The sequence below is a fragment of the Muscardinus avellanarius genome (genome assembly GCF_963383645.1).
Source record: "Muscardinus avellanarius genome assembly, chromosome: 2".
In the NCBI taxonomy this organism is placed as follows: domain Eukaryota; kingdom Metazoa; phylum Chordata; class Mammalia; order Rodentia; family Gliridae; genus Muscardinus; species Muscardinus avellanarius.
The window spans coordinates 31,809,482-31,830,344 of NC_137787.1; the positions used below are offsets into that span (position 1 = coordinate 31,809,482).

General features: G+C 37.0%; 1 protein-coding gene across 2 annotated transcripts in view; it reads right to left on the reverse strand.

Annotated features, from left to right (window-relative positions):
- Positions 1–227: 227 nt before the first annotated feature.
- The window catches only part of ADAM23 (ADAM metallopeptidase domain 23), a gene marked incomplete at both ends in the record, with an annotated part of 182,679 nt that continues 162,043 nt past the window's right edge, over positions 228–20,863 (reverse strand). The window contains 3 exons of one of the 2 annotated variants that reach the window (XM_080689511.1): positions 228–276; positions 7,034–7,124; positions 20,239–20,350. In XM_080689511.1, the coding sequence (XP_080545637.1) occupies positions 228–276; positions 7,034–7,124; positions 20,239–20,350 (252 nt within the window). Of the gene's footprint in view, positions 277–7,033; positions 7,125–11,720; positions 11,812–20,238; positions 20,351–20,863 lie in introns of both variants that reach the window. The other variant, XM_080689512.1, reaches the window with a different exon arrangement.

The window sequence follows — 20,863 nt, forward strand, 5'->3', positions numbered from 1 at the left end:
TCTTTTGACCCCCCCTTTTATTGACAAATGATGTGAGGGGTTCTTAGAAATTATTTCCAAAAGGGACAGTTTTCTTTTCCCCCATGCCCGTCGTCCTAACTTCAGCTCTGTCGTCATTCCCACTCAATGTTCTTGTTTACAGACTTAATAGTTCTGTCAATGTTGCTGCAAGTGTGTCATACCCAGAACCCAACAGTGCAAGGTGGGGTTCCTCCAGCGCCGCTGATTCAGATGGGGCCTTGCTGAGTAGGATCGAACCTCCTCTTCTTGACATTTCTTCCAGAGTGCGTCAAAGGGAGATGCAAGCAGAGGGGGAAAATCCACAATATTAATCAACGATGATGAATGAACAGTGATTATGACAACAATGCTAGATCCAGAGTGAAGCAATCAGCTCACACGGAGGCAGCATCCGGGAGAACTCAGAAGAGCTGATGCTCTTGAGTGTCCTCACACCTTCCCACTAGACTATGCACTTTTGCGAAGAACAAAAGAAACTTCAAATTGTTCATTTTCAAGCATAAATATGAGCAAACTCTGCAGTCCAATTTGTGTCTAATTTCACAGGTGCATGACATTGCCAATTCCCTATGAAAATTATTTCAGGGAGGCCTCCTCCATATAGGGGGCTCCTGGGATGACTAAGAAAAACTCGGTAGATCTTGCAGCTACTTCTCTGCAAGCCTCCAGAGTTCTGCACCAGTAGACTGGCCTTTGCCAATGTGGCAAAAAAGAAAAGAAAAAGAAAAACCCTTATTCTACTCAGTTATCTTCTGCCTTGGGTGTGTGAGCTCTTACTGCACTGTGGAACAAGCATTTTCATGCTAGAAAGTTGGGGGGAGGGAAGAGTGCACAGTTATGTGGTACACTCAAAGGAGAATGGACACAGGCTTGGGTTAGTTAAGCAAATGCAGCAGTTTAGCTCAGTTGAAAATAAGCAAGTTCACAGTGTCCAGTCTCCTAAAAAGTGGCTCCTATGTCTGAAGAGAGAAAAGAAAGAACCAGCAAGACACTACAAGGCAACAACAGAAGTTGGCTGCAACCTCCCCATGGTCTGGCTTCATGTGGGGCATCAAGCAGGGGGCTCATGCATTAGTTCGCAGACTGGCGGGTGCAAAATGCTGCTGCCCCTGAGGCTTCATGCAAAACTGGAGACCAAGGAGTCCCCAGACCCCTCGTTCCCACACCCACTCACTCAGGGCCAGCTGGACACTCTCACAGGCCTTATGGACCAAAAAGATGACAGAGTCCTCCTCCCCCATATGTAGATAATTCAAAACAAAAATGCCACCAAAGTTCAAAATCCATAGGACACCCTGCCAAGTTCTCATTTTTCTCTAAAACAACCACTTTGATGATTCTCTTTTGAAATGTCAAACATAAATAAGCACCTTTAAAGAAGACCTTCCTAAGAGTTTTTTTTTTCATTAAAATATTTTCATGAACGCCCCAAATATGTGGCCTAACTGGTAATTCATAGATGTAAACATTATTCGTGGCAGAGCTATGTATTTTTTTTCATCATTGCAACCCAGCTCTTTTTTGAGCCTATGCCTGAAAGAAGACATTGCTGATGCTGCCCAGGAAATAGAGGTAAGACCAACCGGGAAGTTTTCCGTAACGTAGCTTTCACTGTGTTAGTTTGCTGTGGAGCACGAGATCTGTGTCTGCTACCCAGGCTCATATTCCCTCAAGAAGACATTTAAGGAGCCACATTTCCCCTTTTGAGTCAAGCAGGAGTAACACTAATTGCCTAGCCTCAAGAAAGGACCCTGAAGAATCAAGGGCCCCAACCTCTTTAGTTATAAATTGCTTGAACTCAGGAGAAATGTTAGATTAATACCTCCTCGGTTAATCCAAATGCAGAAGAAAGAGCAAACTGAACTAGCACTGTGCATGTAAAGGACTATATTGCCCACATCCAAACTCCTTGAATTTAAATGCAGGGAATGTCAGATAAATGCCATGTCCAAGGTCATAATGTCAGTGCCACTCATTTTAAAATGCAACTATGAAATGCCATTTCAGCCTGGCACCCAGGCAACCTCTGATGTCCTGTGCTCTTTTAAAAGTCAGGTTGTGAAGCTTAGATTGTACTTTTTATAGAAATAATGTTCTATGGGGTCACCGGGTTTTTCAGTCAGACCAAGAGCCAAGCCACCCATAGAACCATATATTTTCATTGCAAAATACCAACAACGGGGGCAGGGAGCGGAAGCCGGAGGAGAATTTCAGGACCTTTTCTGTTCTCCTGTTGTCCCAGCAGGGGGAAGACAAGCTGCAGGGCAGAGGAAGGGAAACCAGGGCCTAGAACAGAGGTCAGCCCTGCAGCAAGCTAGGCCTCTTCACATATAAACCAGCAGAGCACTGCAGGCCACTTGATGTTGAGAACTGACTGTCCTGAATTTTCTAAATGAAAAAAAAATTCTTTTTGTTCTACCTTAATGTGAAAGTACAACTATCATGGGTAGGTTCTTGTCTCCCTTCCCAAACTGTTTCTTCTGGAATCCCCACTGGGATTCTGAAGGCAATTAACTTTCTCAGCATAACTAAAAAGGTATTTCTGGATCATTATAAAATACTACTAGCATATCCCACAAACCTTGCAGTGACAGAGTTTTCACCAAGTTTTATTACTTCCGAAGAATCTGGGCTTGTGTCTATAATGCACATAGTGTACACAAATACATCTACATAAAAATAAAGCTGTCGAGGTAACAGTAGCTATCTCACAGCTCTTCTTGCAAGAGTCTGTAGTTATCTACTGCAAACACATCCTCCTCTTTCTACACAGAGTTCCCCCACCTCTGCGCACAACAAGGACTCCTCCTAGGCCACCTTGAACTGAGAACTGAGTTCATGTCCCTAGGTGCAGAGTCAAGGAAATGCACTGTGTCTTTGTGTTGAGCCTGGCACCACTGCCATCTGCTAAAGTATGAATGAGCAAGCACCTAGCTCAGGAGTCTCAGGTATTAAGGGAACCTGGCTCCTTATTCTGCATTGGAATATAGTCATGGAATAGCGAAAAGCAGTTTTGTTACCCTCCTCATGAAGAGACTACCTAATTTGATTCCCCTTCCTAATTCAATAAAAATCAAAACACCTCCCATAAGACATTTGAAAATGAAAAAATGCAATTAATAACACTGAGTTGCTTTGCTAGAGATAGCCCTTTAAATTTCAGAGTATAGGAGTATAGAAACAACTTCTTCAGCATATCCAACAAAATGGAACACAGGCCAAAAAGATTCTTTGTAGCCCAAGTAACTGCTCAGAGAAAGAAAAAACACATGTGACAATAAGGTGCTTATTAAATGAATAGCTTGGATGTCAGGAGTTGCTCTGGTAGACCAGTGTGGCCACTGGTAGTGCAGTGGCTTCCAGAGACTAAGACACTATAATACGGTGAAATGGCTCCATATTCATTCTAGAACCCAAGGGGTTTGAGCCAAGAACAAACTATGTCACTGTTCCCTTCATGTTCCTTTCCTATTATCACCAAGAATCTCTTTTCCTATTGCTGTCAACTATGATGCTCATATACATTGTATGCATGTAAACAAACACATTGCTTGCATCTCCTGTATTCACATTTAGGGAATTGGGATTAAGTTTAAATCAAATTTAGGGAACTCAAGGGTGCAAGATAATAACAGCAACCCTGTTAATTTTAAATGAATATATTAGGGAAGATGCCACGTAAATGATCTATCATCTTCTCGAGGTGTCCCAATATCCAGCAAAACAACAGCTCTAATAGTCTAATTGATCATTTGGTAAATGTCAGGAGCCTCTAAGAATCAACCAGGGCAGAGGTTAGCAATCCTCTGTGTCCTGGTTCATAGCTTTAGTGTGTGTGTGTGTGTGTGTGTGTGTGTGTGTGTGTGTGTGTGTGTGTTGAGAGAGAAAGGACTATGGCATGAACAAAAATAAATGGAAATATGGGGAAAGGGTGGACAAGCCATGTGCCACATACTTTGCAAATCCCACAGGATTTCTCAGACCCTAAACACCTGGGAATCTAGAGACTTAAGTGTTCCCTTAGTATTCTTATACTTCTGGAGAATGGAGCATTACAGTTACTAATGCATCTGTACCACATTACTCAGTATGGCAGAATATGTAAAATAATAATAATAATAACAACAACAATAATAACCCACCAAAGCAAGCATTTTTCTTTTCGAGGATTCTACAATCTTGCTTGTCTTTTTTGCATTAACCAAAGCTTTCAGTCTCTATCATTTTGCTTAAAAAAGAAGCATTGTAAATGTGTATTATTTTAGATCATAAATCTCCATTGCTAGACACACAGAGAAGTTCACACTTGTACACACTCACATATACTCATGGTTTTATCACTTGTTTCAGAAGAAATATGGCTTAAGAAAAGAATTATAAAGAAGGGCAGGCAGTGCCAGGGCTCACAGCACAGCAGCATTTCTCATTTATACTTGTATATTTGAGCAGGACATGGATGGTATGACACTTCTTCCACATCTAAATTATTTAGAGTATTTCACCAAAGGAATGTAATATTGGGAAAATGTGATATTTCCCCTGAGCAGTTAATACATTTTCTTTTAATCTAAATGTTTATATGCCCTCATATTCTTCAGGTGACTTTCCGTATTTCTCTTCCAGTAATAAAAATCTAATTTCAGGAAGGATTCCCAATAGTGGTATTTCAAGAAATCTTCTTTACAAACTATTTTCAACCTCAGTGTCTAAAAGAACCTATATTTTTAAACTTATATTGTACTCAATGAAATACTCAAAGGCATTCAGTTCAACTAACAAATAATTGTACTTCCAATCTGTCTCTAAAACTGCCCGAGTGATTGGAAGATTTAAACATTATCATTCAGTACCAAAAGTCTTTTATTGCAAAGTGGAAGTAATTATTTAAGGCTTAATACAAACCACACAGCTATCATTAAAATCTAAGGCAATATAGCACCCAATAGTCATAAAGAAGTATAGCAGTTTCTCCTACTTCAAAGTACTAAAGTTACACATTTGAGAATTATTCCAAGTCTTTTTTTTCCTGTGTTTTGCTTTAAGACATGAAAATATTTATTTCATACTATTGTAAGCCTCTTTACAAAGTTTTCCCTAAAATGATTATTAAAGAAAGAGTCACAGGGGACGGGAAAAGAAGCTTTGGCTTTGTTCAGACGGACATGCACCTACACAGTAATCGCTGCACAGCATTCCCCATGTGGCAGCCGGCAGGAGCTGGCTCTTACCTCACTACGTGACTTACGTGTCAACCCCACACCATTTCTTCTGCTCTTCTGAGGAGCAGACATCTCCCTGAGATATAAATCATCCATACAGGGCCTAATCCACTTATATACACAGTGATAAAGGCCTTTCCATTTTCCCCCCAAAGAAGCATGCAATTCAAGCTGTGAGCTAGGCCAGGCCACTGTTTTGAGGTCCTGCTACTGAATAGTGTGCTCTTATCTCCAAATGCTGAAATGGTGAATTTAGCATTGCCCGAGGCACAGTGGACTGCTCCCCAGGCCTCTGAAACTGAAATCTCTTAATGCTAAGAAGGCCTGTACCTCGGCATATGTATGAAAAAAGCCAAGGAGCATTATGAAATAAAAACAGAGTGTGGCATTACTGCAATGTACAATGTATTTTTTATGGTAGTGTAACACTGAGAAGTTTTTGCTGTAATTAGGCCACCCCAGAGACTTCTGTGAGATGCCACAGAAGTGACCAACTATCTGGGTAAAGCCTTATTAAAGCATAAGGAGACATCCAAATATCATTCCTCATTTTGTGTATGTGTTTTTGCAAGTGCACTGATGCCAAAACGATTTCACTAAATAAGTCCAATTTTATAGTCATCTCTATAGAAAGGAGATAACATCTGATAGTACCTTCTCAAGTTGAAGCCAATCAAAAACTATAGGCTTACTCATTAAATATTAATATGATAACGGAGTAGCAGAAAATGTTGAATTTATGATTCAGAATTGAAAATATTAAATACAATAAAGTTAATAATTAGGGGAATCATTCAGTTCAGGACAAAAGCTTCCTCTGTTGAATGACTAGATGGAACAAAGTGGGTTTGAATTTGGCTAATGGTCTCATTTCCCACTTAAACTTGTTTCCATATATCTGATTGAAATATAATTTATCACAGGGAGTATTTGGTACAGGAGCGTTTACCTATAAATAATAATAAAGTCATCATAGCGCAAAATGGTATGCAAAATGGTATGCGAAATGATTATCCTATGAAGCTAAGGAATAGAAACACCCAAACTATATAAATCATGCTTAAAGTTTTTACTCATAATTAAGGCCTATTTTCAATTATCCAGTGTGGTCTATTTAAATGATCTTAGCTGAGTGATCGATGTGCAATCCAAACTAAAAGGTCACTATGAAAACATACCAGGTCTGTCAGTTATGTCAATATTAGCAGTTAATTAGAAAATACTAAGTGTCACAAAGCCATTGATTTCAAATTCCAACTTGAAACCAATTCAGCTGGTTAAGAAACTAATGAAAAAATTTTAATCTTTTTTTCAGAAACAATAAAGCTTTTCACATCCAGAAATTACATATAATGTGTGACATATGAAAAATATTGACCACCTGGATTCTGCAGTTGTGAAATTTTCAATAGGATATAAATCAGTTTTATATAGATAGCAACAAAAATTTATATCCATTTATTTCCAATGTCTTTCCTCAATTTTGTGTGTATAAATGGAACTGTTTCGAAGGCTCAAAGACTCGCTCTCACAAGCTGGGGTGTGTCCTGAAGAACTTCCACTTTGTTCTTAAGTGAGGGCAAATTCCTTCTCCTTTCCATGTTCCCCTACCTGCCCGAAGAGGACATCTGAGGCACCAGATTTCTTCTTTCCTAACCCACTGCTGAGCAAAAATATTTATTCTTTGCCGTTTTACTGTTAAAAATCTCATAGCAGGAACTCAAAACTTGGTTATGTAAGCAGAGAAGAGAAGTGCCAGAGCCACCGGGAAGAAGACATGCGGCAGTGCTTACTTAAATCCCCAGCCTGTGCCCCCAAGGACAATAGCTGCTACCAGGATGGCACCAGCGATGGAGCCTATTATGAGATTGGTGGCACTAGGACCTGTGACAAAGGATCATGGGAAGAAAGTCGTATGAGCCAACCACTGTCATGTCCACGAGGGAAAGGCAGTTCAACGGTTTCAGGAAGCAAATGCTCTGTCATTATAAGATGGTTAAACATTCAGATCGCTCTGATTTACTTAGCATAATCTCATGTTAGATGCCACGGCCAGAGATTTGTATGCCTTTAAATCTAAAGTTTCTGCCCCATTGACAGTTCAGTCCCATTTAAATTCACCTTGTGCAGAATTCGAAGCAAATAGGCCCCATTTTCTTTCCTTGCACGTCTTTGGTCTCTTCCTTCCCCTTCCCCAATATCATAAATCAAACAGTAAATGCACATAAAGGACACGACCGCATTAGCATGAGCGCGATCCGGCTGACAAACGAGGGCATGAGAAGAAGGCAAATTATTCCACAAATGTCTGGATGCTTCTTTACTCCACACCTGGAGCCAGTTAAAATTTAGATGTCAGGGGGAGGTTACCAATAAAGAGCTGACTTTGAAGCCATGCTCTAAAAAATATATATATTTCTTTATGGTTCTTACAGTGTTAAATACCAGTATGGGATTTTAAAAGCAAGGTATAAAAGTAGTATAAAACTCACTCGGGTAATTTTTGGGGAAATGAAAGTGGTTTCCTTCGTTTCAATTGAGAATTTCTGTCAAATTTCCATTGATTATGAAGAGGAATTTGAGGCTTTGGAGATATTTTTTTTTAAAAAAAGAAGCAAAAAGAAAATACGAGGCAAAAGATTTTATCAATTGTTGAGTAAGAGATGATAAATTATAGTAACTCCACTTTCCTCCTTATTCAGCATTTAAAAAAATCTAAGCAATGTTAAAATTAGTACAAGAATGATTTTAAATAAAATACTACCACTGATATTAGGTACCTATGTGACAATATCAATGAAAATTTCAGTATCTTGTACAGGAAAAGAGTGAATGGAGAGAGAGCCCGGTGAAACCCACCGAGTGCTGTGTGTGTGTGTATCACTATCGCTGTGGACTAGATTATGCTATGAGGCTGCAGTGCACTAATAAAAGTATAAAAATAAGTAAATAAATAGCACATCTTCTAGGATGCTAATATGAAGGTACAGTGCTCTAACAACAAAACACTTTCAGTCTTCTTTTTTAAGAAGCCACAAGGCCAATTTTCTCTCTCTTTTTTTTAAATCTTCAAATTTGTATATACATTCACTGCCACGTGGGGAAAAAATCCTCTTTTCTGCTCACATCAGTGCCCTTAACTGGGTGCGTAAACAAATGCCGCTCTGGGCAGTACTAATACTGTGTACATGATTTTACCCAGAGACGCCCCCTGACCCCGCCCGGTACAGGAGTGGGCAGGTGGAGGGTACCACACTCGGGTCCCAGGGGATGCCGGGCTCTTCAGGTTTCTGGGCTTTGACATGCTCTTGGACCACTGAAGTTCTACAGATCATGAATCTCAGGGGCCTTTAGAGATACACCAATAATAATAAATAATAATGATGAGAACAATAAAATCAATTTAGCTACTCTAAATTGAGCACTTAAAATACACCAGGTGCAGTTCTGAGCACCTGACATATATCATCAAAAAAAAAAAAAAACACATGAGGTTGGAACTCTAATTGTTCAATAGACAAGAGAACAGGAGCTTCTAGAAATTATTTAGTGATGGAGGTAAGATCTGATCACAGACCTGTCTGGCTCTAAAACGTACACTATAAATCAAGGATTAGCAAACTACAGCCTGCAGGCCAAATCTGGCTCCACCATCTGTTTTTGGGAAAAGACATTTAATTGGACCATAGCCATGCTTATTCATTTATAAACTGCCGTGGCTGCTGTTTTGCTAAGACAGCAACATTGAGAAGCTGCAACAGACATTCTAGAGCTTGAGAGCCAAAACTATTTATCAACCTGCCCTTTACAGAAAGCTTACTAACCCTTGCCCCCATGGAACTTTATTTAACTTACATATATCTCCTCCCCATGTTTCAGTAGGAAATCCAATTTTGAAATAAACGCTCAAAGTTATTGGTATTACCAAATATATACTCAAAACTTCAGAAATGTGCACTTTGCCAGCTCAGAAAACATGGGCTGGCGTTAGACCCAATATGAAATCTATGATAAATGATTCCTGAAATAATTACAAAGGAGCAGAAAATTTGAAAAAACAAAACAAAACAAAACATTTTTTTAACCTGCTCATGGAATCTTAGTGACGCAAGGAACACAACACAATCAGTTCAACTAGGAAGCATCAAAACACTCTGGGTTGTATGATGCAAATTTTATTTGAAATTATTTATTTTTAATATTTAAATATATTTTAAATATTTTAATATTTAAATATATTTAAATATATATTAAAATATTTTTAATATTTAAAATATTTATTTGAAATTTTATTAGAAATTATGGCAAAATTTGTCAGTTGAAGAAAAGAGGTCAACCGATAGGCAACACAGTTCATACAACAAGAAAAACGAATCTATTTTTAGAAAAAAATATTTATACACTTATATAGACTTACCTGTCACAACCATAAGTGACAACGAACCCACAACACTGACACTGAAAAGGATGGGAGGAAACAAATTGTGGTGACAAGGACTGGGCCTTGCAACAAAGGCCTTTTTGATTTGGTTCATCTCTAAAACTCAAAGGAAGGATTATTCAAATTCATACCTTCCATTAGTGTATCTCAGGACGCCAAAATTGTAGTCAGTAAATAATACTTAAAACAGATTTGGGGTAATTTATTTTTAATTTTGGTGGTGCTAGGAATTAATTGAACCCAGGGGCAATTTACCTCGAAGCTACACCCTCAGATCTATTTTATCTTTTATTTGGAAACAGGGTCTCACTAGCTTGCTGACAGCCTCATTAAGTTGTTGAGGCTGGCTTCAAACCTGTGATCCTCCTGTCTCAGCCTCACAAGTTACTGGGATTACAGGTGTGCACTACCATACCCAGTTAGGAGGTGACTTTTAGAAAACTACCTTTCTTCATGGAGGAATTTCACATAAATGTGTGTATAGAATTGTTCTTGGGAAAGGAATGTTACCACTGCATGGAATCCAACCAACAGATCCAAGGTGAAATTTTATAGGACAAAGTTCTTGTTACCTCTAAATATTTTACTTCTGCTACTTGCTTTATTTCTAACAAGTAAAGAGAAACACAACCTCTTTTTCCTGTATTTCTAATTTTCCTGAAATAACTAGCTTCACAATCTATAGAGATGAGATCTTCGACACTAAGTATGACCTCTTCTTTTTTTTTTTTTTTGTACACCTCCAGACCTTTTTATTTTTTTGTTTTTAAAACAGTCTCACTAAGCTGCTTGAGGGTCTTGCTAAGTAGCTGAGGCTGGCATTGAAGCTGAAATCCTCCTGTCTCAGTCTCCCAAGTACTGGAATTACAGGTATGCGCCACCACCTGGGCTCCTGGTCCCCTCTTAATGCTCTGTCAGTGTCCATAACTCTGTGTTGCAACTAATGAAACTACTGAGGACTGTGTCTGCTAGTATCAACGAAATGAGTAAAGAATATCTGTGGATTCCTTAAGACACTAGTAATTTATTTCTGGGACACTATGAAGTGTTTTCACCATTGCTATCACCACAGAAAACAGAGAAGATAGAGTGTGAAGGGCTACTTCTGCCATTTGTAAATGCTCTCTCAAATAGAGAGAGTGAAAAAACCCCAATAATCTCTTAGTCTACAGATTAACAGTGGCAGGAAGAAGTATCCTATAAAGAATTAACAGCTATTTTGAGGAAGCGGATCAAGTACAAGACAATCTAAAAAAAAAAAAAAAAGTAAGGAGAGTCGTACTTCTGAGAGCTTAGTGGGCAAGTGGCACGCAATACATTTATTTATATACTGGATATGTTTGAGACAGACACACCAGACGAATTGCAGCTGTTCACTTGAGGTTGTGCAGATTCATATTAAATATCTTTTGGTTCTTAATGTTCTTTGCTCCCAAATATCTACATAAATTTCAAACTTGAATTATTAACCTATTTGATAAGAAAAAAGGAAAGCAGCAACCTAAATTGTCTTCTTTTAAAAAAATGAGCTGAAGAATCTTATTATCATTCCAAATAAATGGAGAAAAATTAAGTGGTTATCATTTTCATTATCTTTTTTAAATGCTGTATATGTTGATAATTTCTAGTCGCATGTGTGGATTTATTTGACTGGTGAAAATTAATTTTTGGTAGCCATCTAAAGAAAACACTCACATGAGAATGTTTTTGCCAATAAATAGTAAAAAATAAAATTTAAAGGTCTATAATTTTTTCATTTATTTTGCAAGTGGAGGATCAATGCAAGTTTTGGACTACTGCATCCATTGCGAATACCTCATATGCACCCCGACGTTGTTTTATGCCCCACATTGTTCCAGACAGGAGAAGGTTCTACATTGCATGAGAAAACCACAAGAGACAAACACATCCAAATCACACCACGAGTTGCACAACCACAAGAAACACAGTGAACGAGACTAACACGGAAGAGTCAGGTACAAGCATCACCTCATACACCAAGCATCACACAGCACTCTGAAACTCACAAGGATGCTTACTCTATTCCCCACCCTGTGCCTCCAAAAATCACCCCCAGGGCCAGAATGGTGCCAGCCACGGCCCCTATGAGCCTGCTTGTGGCCATGTTCACTGTGTGGAGGGAAAACGAAGACTTTGTAACAGAGGAAATTACATGCAAATTTTACTAACATATATAAAATAATTCCTTCAGAAAATCCTTGGGGAATCAGTTAAATATATGTTTGAAGGTTTGAAATTAAGACTGACATAAACATTAAAGATATTTAAGGGTTATTTTGAGTTTACCTTTGAACTCCATGTACTCTACTTTAAAATACAATCTTTTATTGTATGTCATTGTCAATGTGATGGACATTATCATGTGAGACTCTAATGTACCAATGAAATTACATTAAAATAAATACTTTAATCATGTAAATAATGATTTATAGTTCTTACCAGGTATTGTAAAATTAAAATGTAATTTAAATTTCATAACAGCAAATTTGTGTTTTAATTACAAAATCTATTAACCATTAATATATAGTTTCATAAGTTCTTGAATTCTAAAATATGCCTAACATCTTTTTCAAAATTCAGAATATAGCATTCAACCTTGTGAAAATTCTTAGCAATTTAAAACAGAATAGCTTTAAAATTAAGCATATTTTACCTAGGAAGTTACTGAAAAGTATATTTCAAATAACCCTGCAAAGTTTAGATTTCTGTCATAGAATATGGATACTTAGGTTTTTGCTTACAGACTTCAGTGAATGACCATACACTGAGAAAACATTAGGGTCTCTGGGAAATTACACTAATTGCTTGTGATCACCAAGTGGCAGGTTGCAATCAAGCAGAAACATTTAATATCTATGCATCACCACTTCCGTGCACACCTTTTAAATATTGGAAAATAGACTAGGGATGAGCAGGAGTCCTTAGCATTTTTTCCACGTAGGAATGGTGAAGCTGGTGCTGAAGTAAAGGAAGACTATTTAGGAATGAGCGTGTCTGTGCAGGCGCAAGTACAAGGACACATGTACACTCCTCATACTTCTGTACAAATCAAAAGTACTTGCTTCAACTCACTTTACCAAGGTAAACAGAGATTGACTTCAATGGGGCTGCAGTTCACACAGAGTGTGTGCGATTAGACACAGCAAAATAAAACCAAGACTAGAAGTCATAATATTTTAAGGCTCATATTGAGTTCATTGACTTTTTAATATTCTCTAAAAGGAAAATAAACAACCTTGGATTTCTACTGTACAACTACTTCGTGTGTGTGTGTGTGTGTGTGTGTGTGTGTGTGTGTGTGTGTGTGTGTACTACTGAAAAAGTATTTCACATTATCACTGGGTTTATAATATGAATAAGAGTCTAGCATTATTGACTTGCCCCATCTAAGTTGTTCTTAAAGAACAAAAAGAAAGCCAGGCGTGGTGGCGCACCCTTGTAATCCCAGCATTCGGGAGGCTGAGACAGGAGGATCACGGTTCGCGGACAGCCTCAGCTACTTAGTGAGGCCCTCTGCAACTTAGTGAGACCCTGTTTCAAAATAAAGAATAAAAAAGCAGGGCAAGGGCTGTAGCTTGGAGGTCGAATGCCCCTGGGTTCCATCCCCAGACCCGCAAAAAAAGAAAAAGAAAGAAAGAAAGAAAGAAAGAGAGAAAGAAAGAAAGAAAGAAAGAGAGATGAAGGCCCAGCAGAAAACCAAGTCTATCGAGAGTTTTGAGGATAAATGGAAGAAGACCTGTAAGGTGGTGGTAATGTTTTGCAAATGTAACAATAGATTATAATTCAAAATAATCACAACCATAGCTCAGATTTTCAAATTATGGAGGCAAAATACTGGGAAGGAAATGTATTTCAAATACAAAACTTAATTTTCATTTTTTAAGACCTTAAAAAAAACCACTGCTTTTAAAATTAAGTACATTATTTTATAACTTTGGCTTAGGTTTTAGGCACTAGCTCTAAGAGATGAAATATATTCCTCTGTCCTAATACCTCTTCAATTCTTATATTTAAGCCATATGTGCTAAATTATATAAAAAATACTCCCTTAAAATGTAATACTAAGTGAATATCTACTAATTTAAATAATAACTATATAAACAATGGATACAAATAACAGTTTTTAAGAGGCTTTCATATTTGCTGTGGAACAATTTCTTACTGCAGAAACAGCAAATGTAGGCAGCCTGTCTACAGGTGTTGAAATCCCAATCATGGGATTTCTACAAACATTTCAAATGTGTATTCCAGATAAACAGATATACTATGTCTGTACTCTCCACTGAGAAAATAATTATTTTCAAATACTTAATGAATATGTTTTTTAATAAAACACAAAATAAAAGAAAATGGGAAAAGAAGACATTTTCAGAAATGTCCTTTACCCTTCCTGTCCTCCCTCCTTCCTGATACTTTTAGTTTTGGATGCTAAAATACCATGGGAAGATCCATCTGATTCTTTGTCCTGATACTGTGTAGGGTTATCTTTTCAAGTACCAATTCAACTTCTTTTTAAAGTGGCATGAATTAATTGAGTGGTCCACAGATGAGTGAATTTTTTATGGGGAAGTATTTGAATATGGAGGTTGTAACCTCTTTTCATAACTACAAAGAATTTATCATCTTGTTGAAAAATATTTCTGCAGCTCTTTGGGGTCCTATGATACAGCTTCACTTCTACACTAATTTATTGGCTTTCTGTCTACTGAAAGCCTCTTTTCTCCCAGTCAGTATGCTGTTTACATGACGATGTCCCTTCTTTATTTGTTTTTCTCATTTTACTAAACCTGAACACTAAGCTGTTAAGGCTTCCAGCTAGCCAACACAATCCTCTCCTCAGAAGCTCAACTTTGCTCCCTATATGTTGACATATGTACCTTTTATTATTATATGTTTGTGGATCTATTTATTAACTAGCAATGTGTGATCATGTTAATTTCTGTTTATTGGTTTATTATTTTTAATCTCGGTCCCTGGCCCTTTAGGTTCACTTTTGGCAAAAGGTAGAATTTTGGATAACCATGTAATAGTAAGATACAAACTCTAATTTTTTCTCATTTTTGAAGATTGTCTAATTTATATGCAGAACTCCTCCACAGACTAGTCATGCTCTTTTGAAACTAAGTGGTTTTCATTTAGAGAGTTTCTGAGACAGGAAGGTGCATTGTTTCACTCATGTGATTCCAATGAGGCAAATAAGGCTAAAATCATTCATCCCTTATTGCCTTTAAGGCAAAAAGCCACACAGTCATCACCAGTACCCTATGGACCGAAAAATATTTCTGCAGGGATTTATTATTTCACTAATACTTAGGATTATAAATAAATACTAAGCAAACTCTTTCTACTTTATAGTATAATACTAGTATTACAGATATTTTATCTTGCTCCACGTTTCAATATGCTAGACATACAATCAGATCTGCTTATCCTCTATGAACTAAAAAAATTAAAGTCCATTTTCTCATATATTGGACAAATGTCTGAAAGGATACAAAAATAAATTATTTAATTAAAATATTATTTCAATTTATGTTGTCAGTGAAAACATAGAGTTTTCCTAAACTCAAGCAAAATAAATTCACAGTTGCTAAAATATTTTAAATCTTGGTAAATACTTAGGTTATTGATAAGGTCCTGGTTAATGAGGAAAATACCCAGGCTACACATCATTATACACGATCATAGCCATATGTGATAGTGATGTTTCATATCTAATGATTTAAATGACAAAATCAAATCTTCATATGCTCCAAAGAAAGTAATCAAAAGGCCATATGCAGCTGGGCGTGGTGGCGCACGCTTATAATCCCAGCATTTGGGAAGCTGAGACAGGAGGATCGCTGTTCATGGACAGCCTCAGCTACTTAGTGAGGCCCTCTGCAACTTAGTGAGACCCTGTTTCAAAATAAAGGATAAAAAATAGGGATGGGAGTGTATCGTGGAGGTAGAATCCCCCTGGGTTGCTCTAATACTGCAAAAAAAAAAAAAGGACATATGCAAAAGGTAAATGTAAACCCTATAGTGTGTACATTTCACAGCATTTTTAAATACTTTTCAGAGAATTATTAAAATTTAGTAGCCATTGTTTTTCAAATACTAAATTCTAATAGTAAAAAAAAAGTTGATTTTTTTCTCTAAGTTCATAATAAGCAACACTGGCAAGTAACGGTTCACCTGATAAGCATAATCATTACTTGGCTATCTTTTTGCCCTTTTTACTTATTGTTCTCAAAGAATGAGCAGAAGTAACTTAATGCTCTGCCTTAAATGAAGCAATGTGGAATAACAGAAAAAGAATTGGGCTCAAGCTCAGGTGATTACATTTTATTTTTGGCTCTACCACTAATTCAATGTTAGCTCTGATAATTAAATTAGTTTTCTCATTTGTAAAACAATTGGGCTGGACTGAATTGCCTCTAAGGCCTTTTCTATCTCTGATTTGATGATTATGGACTTGATCAAATCATCTGGCCTGAGCTTCCTAAGAACAGTATCTCTGCCCACACATTCCACTGAAAATATTTTATAGGAGCCAGCTTCTTTCTCCTCTTAGCATAGTGATGCAAGATAACCACCAAGCGAGATTAAGTTTGTGTATTTCATAATCAGCACTGTGCAAAGCTGTCTACAAATTGATAAAAATTAAAGATTCATGGCATAGATCTCCTTGCAACAGGTGGGAATTCTTTCGAGCAGAGTAAAATATGTACTATCCTTGTAGAACAAACCAAAATAGTTTCTTTTAGTGATTTTTAGTGAAAACAAGTTGAGACAAGGAGGACTAGTTTTCATGTGTGGAATGAATGACAGTATAGGAAAACGAAGTATTATGTAATCGAAAATCTTTTGTCAAAGTCCTCATTCAGGGGCCTGGAGATGTGGCTCAGCAGTAGAGTAGCTCACTTAGCATGTGTGAAACCCTGGGTCCGATCCCAGTAGCAAGAACAGAGGGTGAGACAGGGAGGGAGGAAAATCCTTACTCATACTGTTGGTGCTTTGAGATACTACTTCTTGTCTTTTGATAGTTTTGGTTGGAGAAGATAACCTAGTATGCTTTATACCATGGGTGCAGTATGAACAGCTTCAACAAGTGACTACAGCAGTGAGCTTTTAGTCTCCACCTAGATGGAAAAATCTTATTCTTTTAGAAATTTATAATGTAAAAAGAAGAAATAGCCAGATCGCCTCGGTTCATTTCTGACCTCAAATTAATGGAAAGGGAGTCATAGAACTCGCCTTTATGTTTGCTACTTTGATCATAATGATCCAAAGGGATGCAGTTGAGTACAATTTCTCTTTTATGCCTAGATTCATGATAAAAAGGCTATATTTTCATTCTGCTTCTCAATTTTTTCTCTATTTCAAGAAGCACATTAAAATTAAATAAAACTAAGTATTTTAGTACCCTTTCACAGACTCTATACAGAAAACCTTTATCTATAGATATAACTGACCAGGTTATTCTGAGCGTTGCTCATTATAAAGAACTTGGAGCCAGGCGTGGTGGTGCACACTTATAATCCGAGCGCTTGGGAGGCTGAGACAGGAGGATCGCACAGGTTCAAAGCCAGCCTCAGCTACTTAGTGAGGCTCTCAGCAACTTAGTGAGACCCTGTTTCCAAATACAGTATAAAAATACGTCTTGGAGTATAGCCCGGAGGTAGAAAAGCCCCTGGGTTCCACCCTCAATACCACAAAAATAAAAAAGAAAGAAAGATAGGGAGAAAGAAAAAGAAAGAAAGGAAGGAAGAAAGAAAGGAAGGAAGGAAGGAAGGACGGACAAACGGACAAACTTGGGAAGTTCCCAAACACTGTGACCAATAAAGCAAGTACCAACCAAACTAAGTAGATCCTAAGAAATAAGATACAGTACATTTCATTTCTTTTACATATTCCCAAAGGAAAGAGATGGGATACTTATGAATGTCTACTATATGCCAATGATGTGTTCTCTTTTAAGCAAGTATTTAACAAATACTTGCTAAATAGAAAAAAGTAAAAGTAAGGAGTATAGTTTCTTAGTATCTTCCTTTAGTCAAAATATCAAGAATAAAATTATAAATCTACAACAAAGTTTTCAAATGTTTTGTTTCTGTTGTTTGCCACTTACTAATATATTAGTTCATTTTTCTATAAAGAAGGAGAAGCTATAAATAGCCATTACTGATGGAACTGCTCTTTAGTTTGCTAAAATTTCTGGAGCTTTCTGGAAATCTAATAATTACAAAAATAATTGATCTTCACTTACACTACATTAATGACTCATTTTCAATTTAATAAAAGTTATTAGAACTCACAAAGATTTTAACAATATTGGAATTAATGGGTACCTTTTATTCTAATGACTTCTTGTCCTCTGTAAGAATAGAGGAAAATGTGTAACAGAAAAGAAATGTACCAGAATGCTTACACTGATTATCAACGAGTTGTGAAAGTACAGATAAATTTTTTTGTGTGTTTTTGTGGTCCTGGGGATTGAACTCACAAGTGTTCTACCTCCCAGCTATATCCTCAGCCCTATTTTATCATTTGTTTTTATTTGGAAAGAGGGTCTAAGTTACTAAGTTACTGGGCTTGTTTCAAGCCTTCAATCCTCCTTTCTCAGGCTCCCAAGTACTAGGATTACAGGCTGGCTTTAAGGATGATTTTATTGTCGTTTTAATCCTCTCATGTTTTCTATGATAAATATATATTCTATATTGTAGAAGATGTTCTACAACAGAAAAATTGTAAAAATATTTCTACCATAGAAAAAATTTCTACAATAACATATGTGGATCATTATTTTAATGATCAAAAATTATTTTTTTAAAAAAGATAGTGTATAATACCATCATCTTAAGTGGGAGAAAGCAAAACAAAAGTCAGCTATGAATACCCTCTTCTCAAGAATATAGCTGTTTGTTTTCTGCTTTCAAATTTAGCTTTTTTAGGGATGGGTAGGGAAAGGACTAGTAAATATAACCAGACAATTAATAAAACCTTTTTCTACCTAAAGAATAAGAGCAGAGTTTAAGTAAGATTAGCTCTGCTCTTCTGTTCAGACATCTTGTACGTTGCTTAAAGAAACAGCATTTAGATCTTTCTGAAAATCACTGACATGCTACAGAGAGAAAATCTGGGCAGAATTAACCTCTGCTTCTCTTGTCAGAGCCTAAACCTCTAAATCTAACTTCTGAAGGTGGATCCAAGAATGTTTTGTTCTAGTTTTAAGGCAATAAAAGACAAAATGTAAAAGTGGAATAGGTTCACTTTTAGAAATAGAAGGAGGACAGAAATAGACTGTGAGGGTGTGATAATGATTCTTATAGAATTTTAATATCATGGGCATATTAAGAAAATGCATGGAATGTGTTCTAACACACCTACTCTTATAGAACAACTTGCATCCATGCAAACTGACCCAGATCTTTTCAGGAATTAACTATAGAGCTTCATCTGCTTTGGGAGTCATATTTTCCCATGCAGACTATACTGAAGCTCAAAGAATTTAAATAAAATTTCATCTTTCTTCATTCATCGTTCAGCTTCATGAATTAAAATGAAGCTTGTTAACATGAGCCTATTCCTAAATGCATTTTCCTACATGTAGGAGAAAAGCATGGCCATTCTTTATAAAATACCATCAGTAGGATAATGAAAAAGAAGCTGAGGCACAATGTCATCGCTGTATATCAAAACTGGTTCTAATATTTGTTACTTTCTCAGGTACAATATCATGGATACTGCATTGTGATTGAGGGCTTTTCTAGATCTTTGAGAAGCAAATGAGAGGTTGAGAATGGAAAGAATAAGAAAATGATTACCATATTCATAATGAGATGACATAGACTATATTGTAAGATTTCTTAGTGAAGGAGAGCCTGAGTCTGAGATCCGGCACCTGGATCTTGACTGCGACTCAACCTCTCATTGTGTTGCCTAGGTAACTGTGGGATGTCACCTGACCTCGGGGCCTGGGCATCCTCCTCTGTAAAATCAGAGGGTGGTTCTGAGTAGCCCCTGAGATTCCTTCTATCTACTGTAAGTTTAATTTCTCTACTTTTAATTACTGATTAAAATAAAGGTTCATATCTCCACATTTTCTTTGAAGAATTAAAGTTCTATTCAGAATTTCAACTCCTTCAAAAACAAGAGTTTACAAAGAGCATGAGAGGCTACGACTTGAGCGGTTTTCTGTCAGTCTCAAAGACTTTAGAAAACTGGCATGGTTTAGACAAACTACAAAATAATTAACATTTGTGATCACGGAGAAAGAATGTGGCTTAAAAGAGGCTAAGGAAATTGTGTTAAAAGAAATTGGTTTACTTACTTCTGCCTAATTCAGCTCTAAGCTAAGTGACAATCCAAACACATTTTTTTAAAACATAATATACATAGAATCCTTAATTCTACAGTAAAATGAGTTATACATTTTAATGGCAAAAGATAGTATCATGTGTCTCCTTCTAAATCTATGAAAATATTATACTGCATGGTTAAAGTGTGAATGAATGACGTTAGGGAGAGAATAGAAATAGAAATCACACAAACCCTTAGGTCCTTCATCTGGGGGCAGGGGGGGATTCCTAACTGGATCCCGGATACTGCAGTCTGTCCCTGCCCAGGTGAAATTACAGATGCAGGTGGCTTCATTACTACACACCTGTGAAAAAAAAGAAAGAACAGAGACCGGCATTTTCACTGTGCTGTACTGAATAGTGGTGATAGATGCGAAAGAGACACAGGGCAGCAGGGAAGCTTTAAAATCCATTTGGAATTTCTTTTAACGTTTCCTCCCTACTGAGCACTGGACAAAGGGAAACAATGCATAGATTAAATTGCTGAATATAGTTTCTGTTCATTATAGAAAAATAAAGATTAGAAGGAAGAAAACTTTAAATTTGTATTACTTATGGTAATTTTATTTAAGCACACAAATGTCTGACAAGGTAGTTTTTTCAGAAGCAATTATTTCTAACAACATGAGGGAAGAAACATATATGCGTAATTAATTCAGTAAGTTAACAGTGACTGGATGCAAGAAACACTGCCTGAGATTAGAGGCAGCGGGCTAGAGAGGCCCTGTCTGAGATGGAGACAGAAATCACCTGCTGCGTTCCCTCACCATGGCCAGACCCAAGCTCACCTGGTGGCACTTTTCCTATCTTGCAAGTTC